The 15,105-nt window shown below is 51.1% G+C and overlaps 1 protein-coding gene across 12 annotated transcripts in view; it reads left to right on the forward strand.

The window, feature by feature from the left end:
* The first annotated feature begins 1 nt into the window (after position 1).
* The window catches only part of ZNF142 (zinc finger protein 142), a 22,243-nt gene continuing 7,139 nt past the window's right edge, over positions 2-15,105 (forward strand). The window contains exons 1-9 of one of the 12 annotated variants that reach the window (XM_073807243.1): positions 2-210; positions 446-633; positions 745-862; positions 2,181-2,494; positions 5,267-5,866; positions 6,950-7,114; positions 8,033-8,857; positions 11,018-11,195; positions 11,938-14,851. In XM_073807243.1, the coding sequence (XP_073663344.1) occupies positions 2,215-2,494; positions 5,267-5,866; positions 6,950-7,114; positions 8,033-8,857; positions 11,018-11,195; positions 11,938-14,851 (4,962 nt within the window). In that variant the 5' untranslated portion in view covers positions 2-210; positions 446-633; positions 745-862; positions 2,181-2,214. Of the gene's footprint in view, positions 211-271; positions 634-744; positions 2,495-2,640; positions 2,736-5,266; positions 5,867-6,949; positions 7,115-8,032; positions 8,858-11,017; positions 11,196-11,937; positions 14,852-15,105 lie in introns of those variants that run through there. The other 11 variants (XM_073807242.1, XM_073807245.1, XM_073807241.1 and 8 more) reach the window with 11 other exon arrangements.

Below are 15,105 nucleotides of genomic sequence, written 5' to 3' on the forward strand. Positions count from 1 at the left end.
CAAGGCCAGGAGGGGGTGTGGGGGTGAGGAACGATCGACAGAACCATAGAGTACTCCGCCAGCCTCACAGAGGAAGAGAGAGCGGCCTCCAAATGCCCGGGTGCTAGAGGCGGCTGGGCCGGAGGCGGTCGCACAAAAGGAGTCACGGGAGGCGACTCCAGCCGCTGGTCGACCATAGAGGTGAGGCTCCCGCCCGCGCAGGGCCGGGAGGTAAGCGAGCGGCAGCGGGGCGGGAATTAGTAGGGAGTGCGGGTGGAGCAGGCCGGAGGCAAAAGTTTCTCGAGCACCAGGGTGAGGGGTGGGCCTGGGCGGTGGGAGCGCTCGGGATAAGTGCTGGAGGGAGCACGGCGACGAGCGAGGCCCCGGCGCATCACATCAGCCGCCCCGGTGCCTCGGTCGCGTCACTGCCCTAGACCGCGCCCGGTTACCCGCTGCCTCTCCTTAGGACCATAAGCATGACGATGCTCCAATCCTAAGCCTTGCAGGTTACAAAACGGCTTTCTCATTTGCTGGCACTTGTGATTCCCGCTCCCGCCCAACGATGTGGACGCTGTCTGTCATCGCCTCCACTTTACAGATAGAAAAGCTGAGGCCCCGAGAAGCGAGGGGACTGTATCTGTCCAAGGCCACGCGGTGAGTCAGAGCCCACAGGAAAGTGGAAACCGGGTGCCTTGGTCCCCAGGCTGGATCTCATCCTTTTCCCAGGCCTTCTCTCTGCCTTAATTTGTCCTTTCTCTTTCTCAGTACCCGTGCCCCGAGGATAAATTCATTTCTTCTCTTGTGCCCACTTATGTCCCACCTCACTCCGCCTTCCAGCGGCTCAATCTAGACGACACCGCGTCCTCCTTGGCTCCCCCCTAAGGCAAGTATACTGCCCGAGCTGGAAGACTCCCGAGAGCAGCGATGATAAGTGGAGGCTGCGGTTTCCAGAGAATCCTCTGAGGGCGGAAGTGCCCTGCCCTGCCACCTTCCGAATTTCCGTGATCTGAGGCTTTGAGTTGCCGAATTCTCAGCTGCAACCTGATTTCCTAACCCTAGGCCATTACTCGACCTCCATGACTCAATTTCATGAAATGATTACTGTCATTCTTATTAATTCCTAGTTATTTAGCTTAGACTAATTTTAGCCGTGTATAACAAGATATGCAATTTACTTGATATTCATCTCTCAGTTGTGTTCCAGTGTTCAATGTGAGGCCATAGTCAATTTGTTAGAAATTTCTCCAGGTGTGTTAACTTGTAAGGCATCACTGATTTGATATCTTAGTAGAAGCCTAAATTTGCTTTGATGCATTTCTGTGTCTGGAGTTCTTCACTAGAATTCCCTTATTTGTCTGACTTGCATAGACTGTTGTGGTTCAGTGAAGTGATAACATCAATAAACTCCACTCAGAAAGCTCCAAGTCTAGGGAGGGAGACTGATAGGTAAATGACAGTGCAGTGTGACACAGTTTCTGACAGAGCTATGTACAATGTGCCATTAGGACCTCAGAGAGAGAAACTTAGATGAAAGGTGTCCGGAAGCCATCCTAGTGGAAGTGACATTTGTGCAGATTTTTAAAGGATAGTTAGGAGTTGGTTAGCCAGACAAGAGAGATGGCAAAGGGGAGAAGGCCCATCAAGCCGAGAGAGGGATGTGTAAGGTTATGGAAGCAGAAGAGAATGTGGTGAGTCTGGGGAATGGCAGATCAATGACAAGTTGAATCATCAGTTCAGAGATCTTTTGCGGAGAGAGGTGGAAGATGAATCTGGAGAGGTCAGCAGGGGCCAGATCATGAAGGAAGGGCTTTGAGCTAAGGAATAGTGAGATCATAAAATGTTAAGAGGGGAGGGGACCTCTGAGATCCCTTGGTCCCACCCAATTTTATTGCAGGTAAGAGAACTGAGACCCAGATTGCTTAGTAATTTGACCAACATCACTTAGCTCCAAGAAACAGTCTTTAATATATTGGCTACAACTTCTTGTCTCTTTCCTATATTGATCCCTATTAACATGTTTATGCTTTTTGTCCTAAACATTGTCATAAAAAGAAAATTTCTAGGTTAACTACGTATGGCATGCTGCCATGCAAGGAAATGCCTAATTGGGCAGGCACTGGGCTATGCACCCACACCAAGTGGGAAGAAAGTGAGAGATCTAATTATATGTTGTTTGGTTTTTCTTCTGGTTGGATTATCAGCACGTAAGAGGACATAGCACACAAGTTGGTGGTGATGACAGACCCTGTGTTGGACTCACAGCCAGCCAACAGCACTGGGGAGATGGATGGACTGTGCCCTGAGCTATTGCTGATCCCCCGACCTCTCTCTAACCGTGGACCCCTAGAGCCTGTCCAGAGCCCCTGTCCTTCTGGGAGCCCTCCACCTTTGCCTGCTGACCCAGGCTGCCTGCTGGTAGAAACCACAGCAACTGAAGAGGACACAGAGAACATGGAGATCATTGTGGAAGCAGTAGCTGGAAACCTGTCCCCAGGTGCTCCTGGAGAGACCCCAGGTACCAACACAGTTGCTAGCAGGCCAGTGAGACAAGCAACCCTGAGTTTTTGTCTGTGCTGTGTTTGATCGTTGTATATAAATATGATGAAGACACAAGGTAGCATCCTATTTTTATACTTAGAGATGTTGTAATTTGATTTGCAGTTGGTGAATGTTGATTGAAGTCTGGCGAGGTGGTGCACAACTTGTACCAAGCTCTTGGCAGTCTATCCCTGCGAGGGCTTCACGTCTGCTAGGCGGTAATCCAGAAGGGAAGACCTTTCTGACACCTCTGCCCAGTCCTTACTCCTATAGTCCTCAAGGATTCTCTTCTCCATGTTGACCCTCCCACCCAGGAACTGCAGCCAGGGATTAGGCAAAAGGCCCAGCCTCTCTCCACCACCCAGGGCTTGGCAGGGCTTCCTAGCAGTACTTCCCTGCTCTAGTTTCTTGCGGATAACATACTTACATCACCCAAGGCATGCCGTTAAGAGTGGGAGTTGAATAATTTATATTTACGTTAGAAGAAAGAGTCCTCCCTTTAATCTTCCCACATCTCAACTTCTTATTTTTAGGTAACTTCCCTGTTTTGTAACTGTCGTCTTCCAGCTACAGTTGTACCATTTTTCCTTGGTAGTGTACAAAGAGTACTGGGAAAGATTAGCTAGTTTGATTGTATAATATTTCTAAACTTTGATGTGGTGAAAGAAATAATAAATAAATTAAAAAGGAACCTGGAAAAACATTTGCAATATATAAAACATTTGCAATATATAAGAAAGAGTTAATATCTTTAAAATTCAAAGAGCTCCACAATAAGAAAAAGAAACAGTATTTTTTTAGAAAGGGAGAAAAGAAATCTATGTGCAATTTACTAAAGAAGAAATGAAAATAGTTAATAACCATAAGTATGTTCAATCTCACTAACACACAAATTCCAGTTTAACTATAAGATGCCATTATTGTTTCTCAATTTTGGCAGAAATTAAGCAATTTTTATAAAAGTAGTGTTGGTGAGGCTATGGGGGAAACAGACACTATCTTATAGTTTATAGAGTATAAATTAGCATAAGTTTTTGAAAGTCAATTTATCCATGAAACAAATTTTAAAAGACATGTACTCTGACCTAGTAGTTCCACTTCTAGGGATCTGTCCTATAGAAAGAGTCACACACATGCACAAGGATGCAGGAATAAGGATGTGTAGGGCAGCTTTATTTGTAATGGTTGGAAACAACCCAGATATCTATCAGTAAGAGCAAAATTTCATTTTGATTTACCCGTGCTCTGAAGTACCATGAACTGGACCAAAAAAATTAGGTAGATCTAAATGTCCTACTCATAGATAAAAATATCCTTGATATATAGCAAGTGAAAATAATTTTTTAAAATGCAAATATCCGGGGCTTCCCTGGTAGCACAGTGGTTAAGAATCCGCCTGCCATTGCAGGGGACACAGGTTCGAGCCCTGGTCTGGGAAGATCCCATGTGCTGCGGAGCAACTAAGCCCGTGTGCCACAACTACTGAGCCTGCGCTCTAGAGTCCGAGAGCCACAACTACTGAAGCCAGTGCACCTAGAACCCATGCTCTGCAACAAGAGAAGCCACTGCAATAAGAAGCCTGCTCGCCGCAACTAGAGAAAGCCCGCGCACAGCAACGAAGACCCAAAGCCAAAAATAAATAAGTAAATAAACTTTAAAAGAAAGCAAATTGCCAAAAAATGACCCCAAAAGGTCTGAAAGGATATAGACCAAATTATGTGTGTGAGGGTGGGAGGTGGTCATTCTTTATATAGTTCTGTTGTTGCACTGAATTTTTATTTAAACAAAAAAATAATAAAGAGAAAAAGAACCACCAGAATAAATGTAGGACAAACCTGGGCTCCACCATTAACAGGCATGGTGGCCTTAACCTTGCAGCATCCCAGGTCCCTCTTCTCATAGGGCAGTTGGAGGACCAAGCAAAAGTGTTTCCTAAGCCTTTCTTTGTCAAGGTCCTGCCAGTTGCTTAAGAAATGGCAGCAAGTGGAGCAACTAGACCCATGCGCCACAATTCCTGAGCCTGTGCTGTAGAGCCCGCAAGCCACAACTACTGAGGCCCACGCGCCTGGAGCCTGTGTTGCGCAACAAGAGAAGCCACCACAGTGAGAAGCCCACATACCGCAACAAAGAGTGGACCCCGCTTGCTGCAACTAGAGAAAGCCCGAGCGCAGCAACGAAGACCCAATGCAGGCAAAAATAAATAAATAAATTGATTTAAAAAATAAACATTATCCAAAAAAAAAAAAGAAATGGCAGCAATTATTATGAATGTGATCTGGCTCATCTCAGAAAGGATGTCCTCCATTTTATGAATTACTGTGCCTTTGAAAATCTCTTCACAGGATATAAAATAACGCTTTGTCATGTATATTGCAGATATTTTCCTCAGATTGTCATTTTCTTCTTTTGGAAGTTTCTAATTTTTTATTTGGGCAAAACATATCGCCTTTTCTTAATGCTTTCTGGATTTGGTTAATACGTGTTACATTCACTTCACAAATATTTATGAAGTACCTACTTTGTGCCAAGTATTGTGCAAGATACTGGGAATCCAAACACACGTGCAAGATAGACCATCTTTGACCTTAGGGGGCTTTGAAAATCAGACTTAAGGTGTAGAATCAGACTTAAGTCCATCTCCATTCCATGAATGTTAAAAAATTCACCTACATTTTCTACTGGTAACTAACTCCTCTGAGTCTTGTTCTGTCTGATTCTGTGCCTTTCTCTGTCGGTCCTCTGCCTGCAGGTGTCCTGGTAAAGGTGGTGGAGGTGTACTTCTGTGAGCGCTGTGAGCAGAGCTTCGCAGAGCCCACTCTGCTGTCCCTGCACCAGTGCACTGAGACCGTTATACAGCCTGTGCAGGGCCTTGCTAGCCCCCCCTGCTCTGTAGAGCTGCCCCCCAGCAACCTCACTCTCCCTGGCCCTCTGCAGGGCCAGAGCCCACCAGATAGCCCCCTGCCATGCCCTGTGTGTAGACAGGAGTTTGCCCAGCCCCAGGCCCTGAAGAGCCACTTCAAGATTCACCGGGGCACTCCAGATGCCTTCTCCTGCCCAGAGTCTGGCTGTGTGTTCTCTGCTCAAGATCGCAAGGGTCTACAGCACCACCTGAGGCAGACCCACAGAGCGCTTCCCGTGCCCTGTTCTTTCCGGGGCTGCCCCCTGCTCTTCGGGAGCCAGCAGGGCATGGAGCTGCACCGGCAGGGCCATTACCCTTTCCACTGCAACCACTGCAGCTTCGTGGGCTCCAACATCAAACTCTTCCGGCAGCATCAGCGGAGTCACGGGGCCGGGACACAGGGAGAACTGTCTGCTGTTCAGGGTCTTCCATCGCAGGAGCTGCTGCCAGGTATGAGGCCAAGGACCCAGCAGTATCCTGCCTGGATTGCAGCTGCAATTGGTCTGTAGCAGAGGCAGTTGTTACTAATGCCATGAATGTAAGCCTGAATTGAAGAGAATCCGGGGTAGTGGCTCAGGAGGACGGGATTATCAGCTGATGTGGGAAGGCATCTAGACACCCCGGACCAGGCAGAAAATATGGGACAAAGGGGAAGTCTTTGTCCATGACAATGAATGAAGTTTGACTTAAGCTACACTGTGGCCTTGAAGTTACTTAACCAATGTCTCTTCTGATCCATTTCAGAACTTTCTGAGGGCAGAAGCTAAACTGCCCATCAGTGGCTGTAGCCATTGGTAGAATGCCTGTAGACTCCTTTTTAGAGCAAGTGGTATTGGGCAGAAGAAGCTGGGGTTATTTTAAAAAGAAACCCTCAAGGGAGGTGGTGCTTCAATGATTCTTATTCCTCTTGGTCTCAAAAAGAGTGTGGGGTGAGCAGAGGAGCAGGAAGAAATAGAGAAGCCAGGCCAGGAGAGGCCAGGGTTCTGATGAGAGAATTTGGCTCGCTAAGACTGATTTGTGCTCTGGTACAAAGAGAAGATTCCTCTTTCCTGGGAAAAAGTCATACATCTTTGCCTTACTGAGGCAGCTGCCTCTAACTGAGGGAGAGAAGGAATGGATTTGAGAGCACAGGATGTGATCCTGCATTGCTGAGTTGGGTTTCTCAGTAGAAGTTTAGAGGTCAGGGATGTTCGCCCACACTGAGCCACCAGCCGTTAACCCTGGGGACCTGAGCCAGGGAAGTACAGTCTAGTCCGCCCATTCTCTACCTCTCTGCCCCCTCCCCCCACTGAAGTGACCTCAAAGATCTTGCCTTCAAGGGGTCCGAGGTTGGTGTTATCTGAGGTTTGATTTACTTCAGACTGGAGCATCACTGACAGCTTAGCTCCTGGTCTTCCTATCCCTGTCTTGTGTGGGAGTAAATTAATATACTTAGAACCCCGGATTCCCTTATGCTAAATGGTGGGAGGTGAGAAGTACAGGCACTCAGCCCTGCATTGGCTCCTCTAGTCATCAAGCTCTTTGCATCTTCAGCTCTCAGAGTGTCCCCAGGAGAGGGAGAGCCTTCCGAGGAAGTAGGAGCACCCTTGCCTGGGCAGGAGTCAGCTGAAGAGGAGGACATAGAGGAAGAAGAGGACAGTGGCAGCCAGAACTCCCAGAAAGCCCTGGAGAAAGGCCAGGGGGCTCAGCGGTTGGAGGGTAATGATGTGATGGGGCTTGAACCTCCTGGTGGTGGGGAGGAACGGACAGTGGGGAGCGTGGTATTGAGGCTCTGGGATTTGGTTTCCTGAGTTTGAGTTCAGATCCTTCCGTTCCTAACATTCCACTTTGACATGTCTAGTGGGAAAGTGATAAATGGGCACAGACCCTGGTGACACAGGGTAAGAGTAAATAGAGTTTGCTCTCGGGGCTGGTTTTCCCCAGGCAGAAAGCTCTTTTGTGAGGAGGGGGAGGGTGATATTCATATTATGAAGATGCCAGGGGTTTTTGACTGGCAGCCTGTCTTGTCTGACATTGAGCCCCCTAAGGTGGTTTTTCTGAATCCTTGCTTCCCAGTTTACCGTCTGAGGAGAGCAGCATTTGAAACCCATCCCACAGGGGGCATACTTACCCATCAGGTGACCAGGAAGGATCTGATTATATTTATTATCAGCTCTCTATGCCCCCAGGGTTCAGAAGTAGGAGTACTTTACCTTCTCTTCCCTCTGCTCACTCCCTGTGGGGTTCTTTTCCTTCCAACCAACCCTACTGGTTCTTCCGCCTGCCCTCCGGGTCAAGGACAGGAAGAACAAGAATGCTCCGTCAAGATTCTTCTTTTGAGCCTTTCTAGATAAAAGCTCAAGAATAGTGGGTGGCGGGGTGAAGCACTTCTTAAAGGTCACAGCAAGGGCAGAGAAGTCCTTGTGATTTTGTTTCTCTAAATACTTGAATGACTTCTCTCTTCTTCAAGGCTACAAAGTTTGAGATGCTATTGTTTGGTTTCTTAGAAAGAAAGGAACAAGGCCATGCATGCATGCATAATTTGTCTGGGCAAATTGTGGTTCTCCCATTAACTGGCCAGCCCCTGACCTATCGAAGAATCTCACTCTTAACCCTCCCTGCCTTTCCCTCTCCCAGGAGCTGTGGCTTCTGGCACCGAGTCCCTCTTCAAGACCCACATGTGTCCAGAATGCAAGCGCTGCTTCAAGAAGCGGACCCATCTGGTGGAGCACCTACACCTCCACTTCCCAGACCCCAGTCTCCAGTGCCCCAACTGCCAAAAGTTCTTCACCAGTAAGAGCAAGCTCAAGACCCACCTGCTGCGGGAGCTGGGCCAAAAGGCCCACCGCTGCCCACTGTGCCACTACAGTGCAGTGGAGAGGAATGCCCTCAACCGCCACATGGCCAGCATGCATGAGGATATTTCCAACTTCTACTCAGATACCTATGCCTGTCCTGTCTGCCGGGAGGAGTTCCGCCTCAGCCAGGCCCTTAAGGAGCACCTCAAGAGCCACACCGCAGCAGCTGCGGCCGAGCCGCTGCCCCTTCGCTGCTTTCAGGAGGGCTGTAGCTACACGGCACCCGACCGCAGGGCCTTCGTAAAGCATCTGAAGGAGACCCACGGTGTGCGGGCCGTGGAGTGCCGCCATCACTCGTGTCCCATGCTCTTCGCCACAGCAGAAGCCATGGAGGCCCACCACAAAAGCCACTATGCCTTCCACTGCCCCCACTGTGACTTCGCCTGCTCCAACAAGCACCTGTTCCGTAAACATAAGAAGCAGGGCCACCCTGGCAGTGAAGAGCTGCGCTGCACCTTCTGCCCCTTTGCCACCTTCAACCCGGTGGCCTACCAGGACCACGTGGGCAAGATGCATGCTCACGAGAAGATCCATCAGTGCCCTGAGTGCAGCTTTGCTACTGCCCACAAGAGGGTGCTTATCCGCCACATGCTGCTGCATACCGGTGAGATGGCTCCACCCTTCCCACCGTGTAATAGTGGTGACGATGGCAAACGGGAGCGTTTGCTGTGTGCCAGACACCCGGAGGGCTTTGCGTACATTGCATAGGACTCATCTGACCTAGTGTTCCTAGAGATAAATCTAGTATTTGCAGTTTACAAATAAGCCTTGAGTGTCACTCAGCAAGTAAAGTGGTCGGGCTAGGATTTGCGGCAGGTGGGATCTTTTTAGTTGAGGCATATGAGATCTTTTAGTTGCTGGATGCGGGATCTAGTTCCTGACCAGGGATCGAATCCAGGCCCCCTGCAGGGAGTGCAGAGTCTTTACTGGACCACCAGGGAAGTCCCGTGCCTCACCTTTAAAGCCCTGTCGGGTTCTGCCCACCCCTAATCGGGCATGGGTGGGTCAACACCCAGCCTGTTAAAGCAAAGAAACCCAGACCAGGACAGATACCTTCCTTTGCAGTTCAAGTTTTGTGATGTGCTGTGAGAGATAGTAGGTGAGGGAACTGAGCCATCCATATATATTATAGCCTTGAAAGCCATGACACTGAAACATGATCTCGTCTGGTGATCTGAAAGTTGCGGGGTTTTCAACTCAGGCTCTTAATTGGTTACCAGCATTACTGATGCTTTGAGTAAAAACCAAACCAGGCTTCCTGCTATAGCATCTTCCCATTTGTGATCACTATGTAAGCATTGGTGGATTGACAAGACATTAAAAAATCTCATCAAAGATTCTTTAGTTTGGGAGGACAGTTTTTAGGCAGCTTGTGGCAAAGCCATTGTTGTTTCCATTAAACAGTTCATTTCTATACAGGCTTTAGTCACAAAATCTCATTTTTCTGAGGCTTCTTAAAATCTCACATCTATACAGGCATACTTTTTTTTATTTCACTTTATCGTTCTTAGCAGATACTGTGTTTTTTTCTAAATCGAAGGTTTGTGGCAACCCTGCATTGTCAGGTGATAGCATTTTTTAGCAATAAAGTATTTTTTAAATTAAGCTATGTACACTGTTTTGTTAGAATGTTATTGCACACTTAATAGACTACCGTGCAATGTGTGAACATAACTTTTACGTGTACTGGGAAACCAAAAAATTTGTGGGACTCGCTTTCTTGTGATATTTGCTTTATTGTGGTGGTCTGGAACTGAACTCACCATCTCTCTGAGGTATGCTTGTGTAGTGCTTTATAGTTTTTTCATATATATTATATCATTTAATCCATAATAACGATCTTGTAAGAAAGGCAGGTAAAGATGAGAAACGCTGAACATTTAAATGGCCTGTTTCAGGATCACACAGCTGGTATCAGAAGCAGAGCCAGAACACCACGTTGCTTGCCTTTCACCATAAGGAGAGGGGCTGAGTGGGTGGGCAGGGGTAACAGGGAATGGTCCTGAAAGAACATGGCCCCAGCCTCACCTGTTAGCGCTAGGTCTCGACCAACGTACAGGGACAGGTCGTCATTGAGCCCTTTAATCTTCATATCAGCCATGTGAGGTCAGTATTTTTGTTGCCCCCTTTTTGGAGACCAGGAAGCTTAGACTTAGAGGGGTTAAGTGACCTGCCCGAGGACACACAGTAGTAAACTGGGATTTGAACCACTGCCTAATAGCTCTATGGTTTCTCTGTGCCTCAGCTTCTTCGTCTGTAAAATGGGATAATAAAGGGCTGTTGTGAGGATTCAGTAAGAGAAGGCATTTTTATAAAGTGCTCAGAAAGGTGCCTGGCACGTAGTGAGCACAGTGTAAATGTCGGCTATTAATATATTTATTACTGTGTTGGACTCCGGAGTCAGAGTTGTTAACCACTGTGTTGTATTGCCTAATTTTTTCTCCTCCTCTTCCACAAAACTGGAACGAATTGGGCTAAGTGGAGCAGTTGGCCGCTAGTGCCAATAAGCTGTATAACAAATCCAGAATGGACTTTGAAGCTACTTTTAAAAAGCTAGGTCTTCACTTTCCCCCTACCTTCCTTGGCGTCAGGGTGGAAGAGTGGTCATCCCAGAGGGCTGTGAGGCAGCATTGACTTTTGCGAATAGCACCTCAGCTTCCACTCCTGCTGGGCATCAGGGCGAGCCTGCTGGGGAGGACGGTCTGTCGCTCCCTCGGTCCGTGTCTGACTTGTGTTCTCTCCCCGCTCACCCCCATCCCCACAGGCGAGAAGCCGCACAAGTGTGAGCTGTGTGACTTCACGTGTCGAGACGTGAGCTACCTGTCCAAGCACATGCTGACCCACTCTAACACCAAGGATTACATGTGCACCGAATGCGGCTACGTCACCAAGTGGAAGCACTACCTCAGCGTGCACATGCGGAAACACGCGGGCGACCTCAGGTATGAGCACACGCGTGCCTCCCTCCCTAACCCAATGACCTGGAGCTAAGCTAGCCGCCTCTCAAAGTCAGCTTCTGGCCCCATCTCTCTTCTGGCCCCAGAGAGACTCCTCCGCACGGCCCTCTGCTCCTGTCATCTCGGCTCTGCTGCCTCTAGCTGACCTCTGCCTGTGGCCTAGTGTGCACTGTGTGAGCTCTCTGGGCTCAGGGAAGGGGGTGTAGACCCAGAGTAGAGGCCCAGAGACTAAGGTGTCATTTGAGTTCTGAGTCCAGTCCTGGTGAAGTAGATGGGCTACGCCTGTGGCTCCAATCCTGGCCACGTCCAAATCCAGGCAAGTTCCCCTCTGACCTGTGGGCACAGCTGGCTAGGGGGTTTCTCCGTGGCTTTCACGTCTCCGTGGGGGAGTGGGATCTAGGCACAGAAACCTGCCCCGTGGGGCTGTAGCCATGTCAGCTCCTCAGAAGTCCACAGAGGTTGACTGATTCATGATACCCTCCCTTTAGGAAGCAATGTAGAGTAGCGGGTAGAACACAGGCCCTGAAGCTAGACCGTCTGCCCTTCACTTCCTTTGTAACTCGAGGCAAGTTACTAACTTCTGTACCTTAGTCTCGTCACTAAGACGATTAAATTAGATGATGCATGTACAACACTGAGTGTAGAGCTTGGCCCATAGTAGGTATTTATACAGTTTCTGGTAGTTGCTGTGATTAATTTATGATTGTGATTTTTCCCTCCTCACCAGATACCAGTGCAACCAGTGCTCCTATCGCTGCCACCGGGCTGATCAGCTGAGCAGCCACAAGCTGCGGCACCAGGGCAAGTCCCTGATGTGCGAGGTGTGCGCCTTCGCTTGCAAGCGGAAGTACGAGCTGCAGAAGCACATGGCTTCCCAGCACCACCCCGGCACGGCCGCCCCACTCTACCCCTGCCGCTATTGCAGCTACCAGAGCCGCCACAAGCAGGCCCTGCTGAGCCATGAGAACTGCAAGCACACCCGCCTCCGAGAGTTCCACTGTGCCCTCTGCGACTATCGCACCTTCAGCAACACCGCCCTCTTCTTCCACAAGCGCAAAGCCCACGGCTACGTGCCCGGGGACCAGGTCTGGCAGCTTCGCCATGCCAGCCAGGAGCCAGAGGGAGCCGGGCAGTGCCCAACACCCCCACCAGACTCAGAGCCCTCAAGTCAGCTGTCTGCCCAGCCTGAGGGGCCGGACCATGACCCAGGGACGGTGGTAGACCCCGGCTTGGATCAGGCCCCGCCAGAGACCAGTGAGGAGGACAGTGCTGGGAAACAGGACGGCGGTGAGGTTCCCCAGGGGCATGACCTAGTTGGCAGCCCCAGTCCGGCGGAGGTAGATGAGGGAGGCTGCACGCTACACCTAGAGGCCCTGGGAGTGGAGCTGGAGCCTGTGGCCAACCCGCCCCTTGAGGATATCACCGAAACAGCTCCTGTGGAGTTCAGGGCCCTGGATCCCTCAGGGCCTCTGAGACTGGAAGGGCCAGATGGAACTTTGACAGAGCTGTCTACCTTTGAAGGTGCTGGAGCTTCCGGCTTGGGTGCTGAAGAGTCCATTCTGGAAAAGCCGGTCTCTGAGCCCCCTATAAATCCCCCTTCCTCAGAGGAGCCCCCTAACAGCTGGGTGGGAACCTTCAAGGCAAATCCACCCACTGAGACAGCACCCCTGCCCCAGTTCCCTGAATCAGAGTCATTACTCAAGGCCCTAAGGAGGCAGGACAAAGAACAGGCAGAGGCGCTGGTGCTGGAGGGGCGGGTTCAGATGGTAGTGATACAGGGAGAGGGGCGGGCTTTCCGCTGCCCACACTGCCCTTTCATCACCCGCCGGGAGAAGGCCCTGAGTCTGCACTCCAGGACTGGGTGCCAGGGCCACCGAGAGCCCCTCCTCTGCCCTGAGTGTGGAACCAGCTTCAAGCAACAGCGTGGCCTCAGCACCCATCTGCTGAAGAAGTGCCCTGTCCTCCTCAGAAAGAACAAGGGCTTGCCCAGACCAGATCCACCCATCCCTCTGCATCCTCGGCCCCCGGGCACACCGGCCTCAGAGGATGCAGCAGGTGGGAAGCCCCCACCTGCACCATTAGAAGTAGAGATCATGCTCCCAAAAGATGCTCCTTCCAAGCTTCCTGGGGAGCCAGAAAACATAGAGGAGCCTGTTGCCACACTCTCCGGCTCCACAGTCCCTCCTGCAGAAGACTCCTCGCCCACAGAGGCCCCTGAGAAGTTCCACTTTGAGCAGGGCAAGTTTCACTGCAACTCATGCATGTTCCTTTGCTCTCGGCTTTCCTCCATTACCTCTCACGTGGCTGAAGGCTGCCGGGGCGGACGTGGCGGGGGAGGAAAGCGAGGCGCCTCCCAGACCCAGCCTGTTGTGTCCCTGCTGAGCAGCAGGGACTCTGCTCCCCTGAGCAGTGGGAGTGCAGAGCGCAGCCCTGGTGATGGGAATGCAGCTCTGGTTCCAAAGCAGAAGGGGGCTCGCTTCTCCTGCCCCACGTGTCCCTTCAGCTGCCAGCAGGAGCGGGCCCTGAGGACTCACCAGGCCCGGGGCTGCCCCCTTGAGCAGTCTGGAGAGCTGCGCTGTGGCCTCTGCCCATTCACCGCTCCTGCTGCTGCTGCCCTGAGGCTCCACCAGAAGCGGAGGCACCCTGCCGCAGCCCATGGCCCCCGGCCCCCTCTTCAATGTGGGGACTGCGGCTTCACCTGTAAACAGAGCCGGTGCCTACAGCAGCACCGGCGGCTGAAGCATGAGGGGGTGAAGCCACATCAGTGCCCTTTCTGTGACTTTTCCACCACCAGACGGTACCGGTTAGAGGCTCACCAGTCCCGACACACAGGTGTTGGCCGCATCCCCTGCAGCTCCTGTCCCCAGACATTTGGTACCAACTCAAAACTGCGCTTGCACCGGTTGAGGGTACACGACAAAACACCCACCCACTTCTGTCCACTCTGTGACTATAGTGGCTACCTTCGCCATGACATCACTCGCCACGTTAACAGTTGCCACCAGGGCACCCCAGCCTTTGCCTGCCCCCAGTGTGAGGCCCAGTTCAGCTCCGAGACAGCACTCAAACAGCATGCTCTGCGCCGGCATCCCGAGCCTACGCCCCCTGTCCCTGGCTCTCCCACAGAGGCCACTGAGGGCCCCCTGCACTGCTCCCGCTGTGGGCTACTGTGCCCCAGCCCTGCCAGCCTGCGAGGGCACACCCGGAAACAGCACCCACGGCTCGAATGTGGGGCCTGTCAGGAGGCCTTCCCCAGCCGGCCGGCATTGGACGAGCACCGAAGGCAGCAGCATTTCAGCCACCGCTGCCAGCTCTGTGACTTTGCTGCCCGGGAACGGGTGGGCCTGGTGAAGCACTACTTGGAACAGCACGAGGAGACTTCAGCAGCGGCATCCTCAGCTGGGGATGCTGGCCAGCCCCCTCTGCGCTGCCCTTTTTGTGACTTTGCGTGCCGCCATCAGCTGGTGCTAGATCACCACGTGAAAGGGCACGGGGGCACCCGGCTCTACAAGTGCACTGACTGTGCTTACAGCACCAAGAACCGGCAAAAGATCACCTGGCACAGCCGCGTCCACACTGGGGAAAAGCCCTACCACTGTCACCTCTGTCCCTATGCCTGTGCTGACCCCTCTCGCCTCAAGGTAAGGTCAGGGGCTAGGGGGTCTGGGAATGGAAGGAATGCAGGTTGCGGAGTTAAACTACCTGGGTTCTTTAATCCTGACTCTTCTGAAAATTAGCTCTGTGACTTTGGTCAAGTCCCTTAACTTCTCCAAACCTCAGATTCCTCATCTGTGAAGAGGGGATAATACTTCATAGGGTTGCTACAGAGATAAAATTCCATAATACATGCTTGGCATGTGATAAAGGCGTGTAATAGGTTGTAGATAACCTAGAT

The sequence above is a fragment of the Tursiops truncatus genome, chromosome 7 (genome assembly GCF_011762595.2).
Source record: "Tursiops truncatus isolate mTurTru1 chromosome 7, mTurTru1.mat.Y, whole genome shotgun sequence".
Classification (NCBI taxonomy): Eukaryota; Metazoa; Chordata; class Mammalia; order Artiodactyla; family Delphinidae; genus Tursiops; species Tursiops truncatus.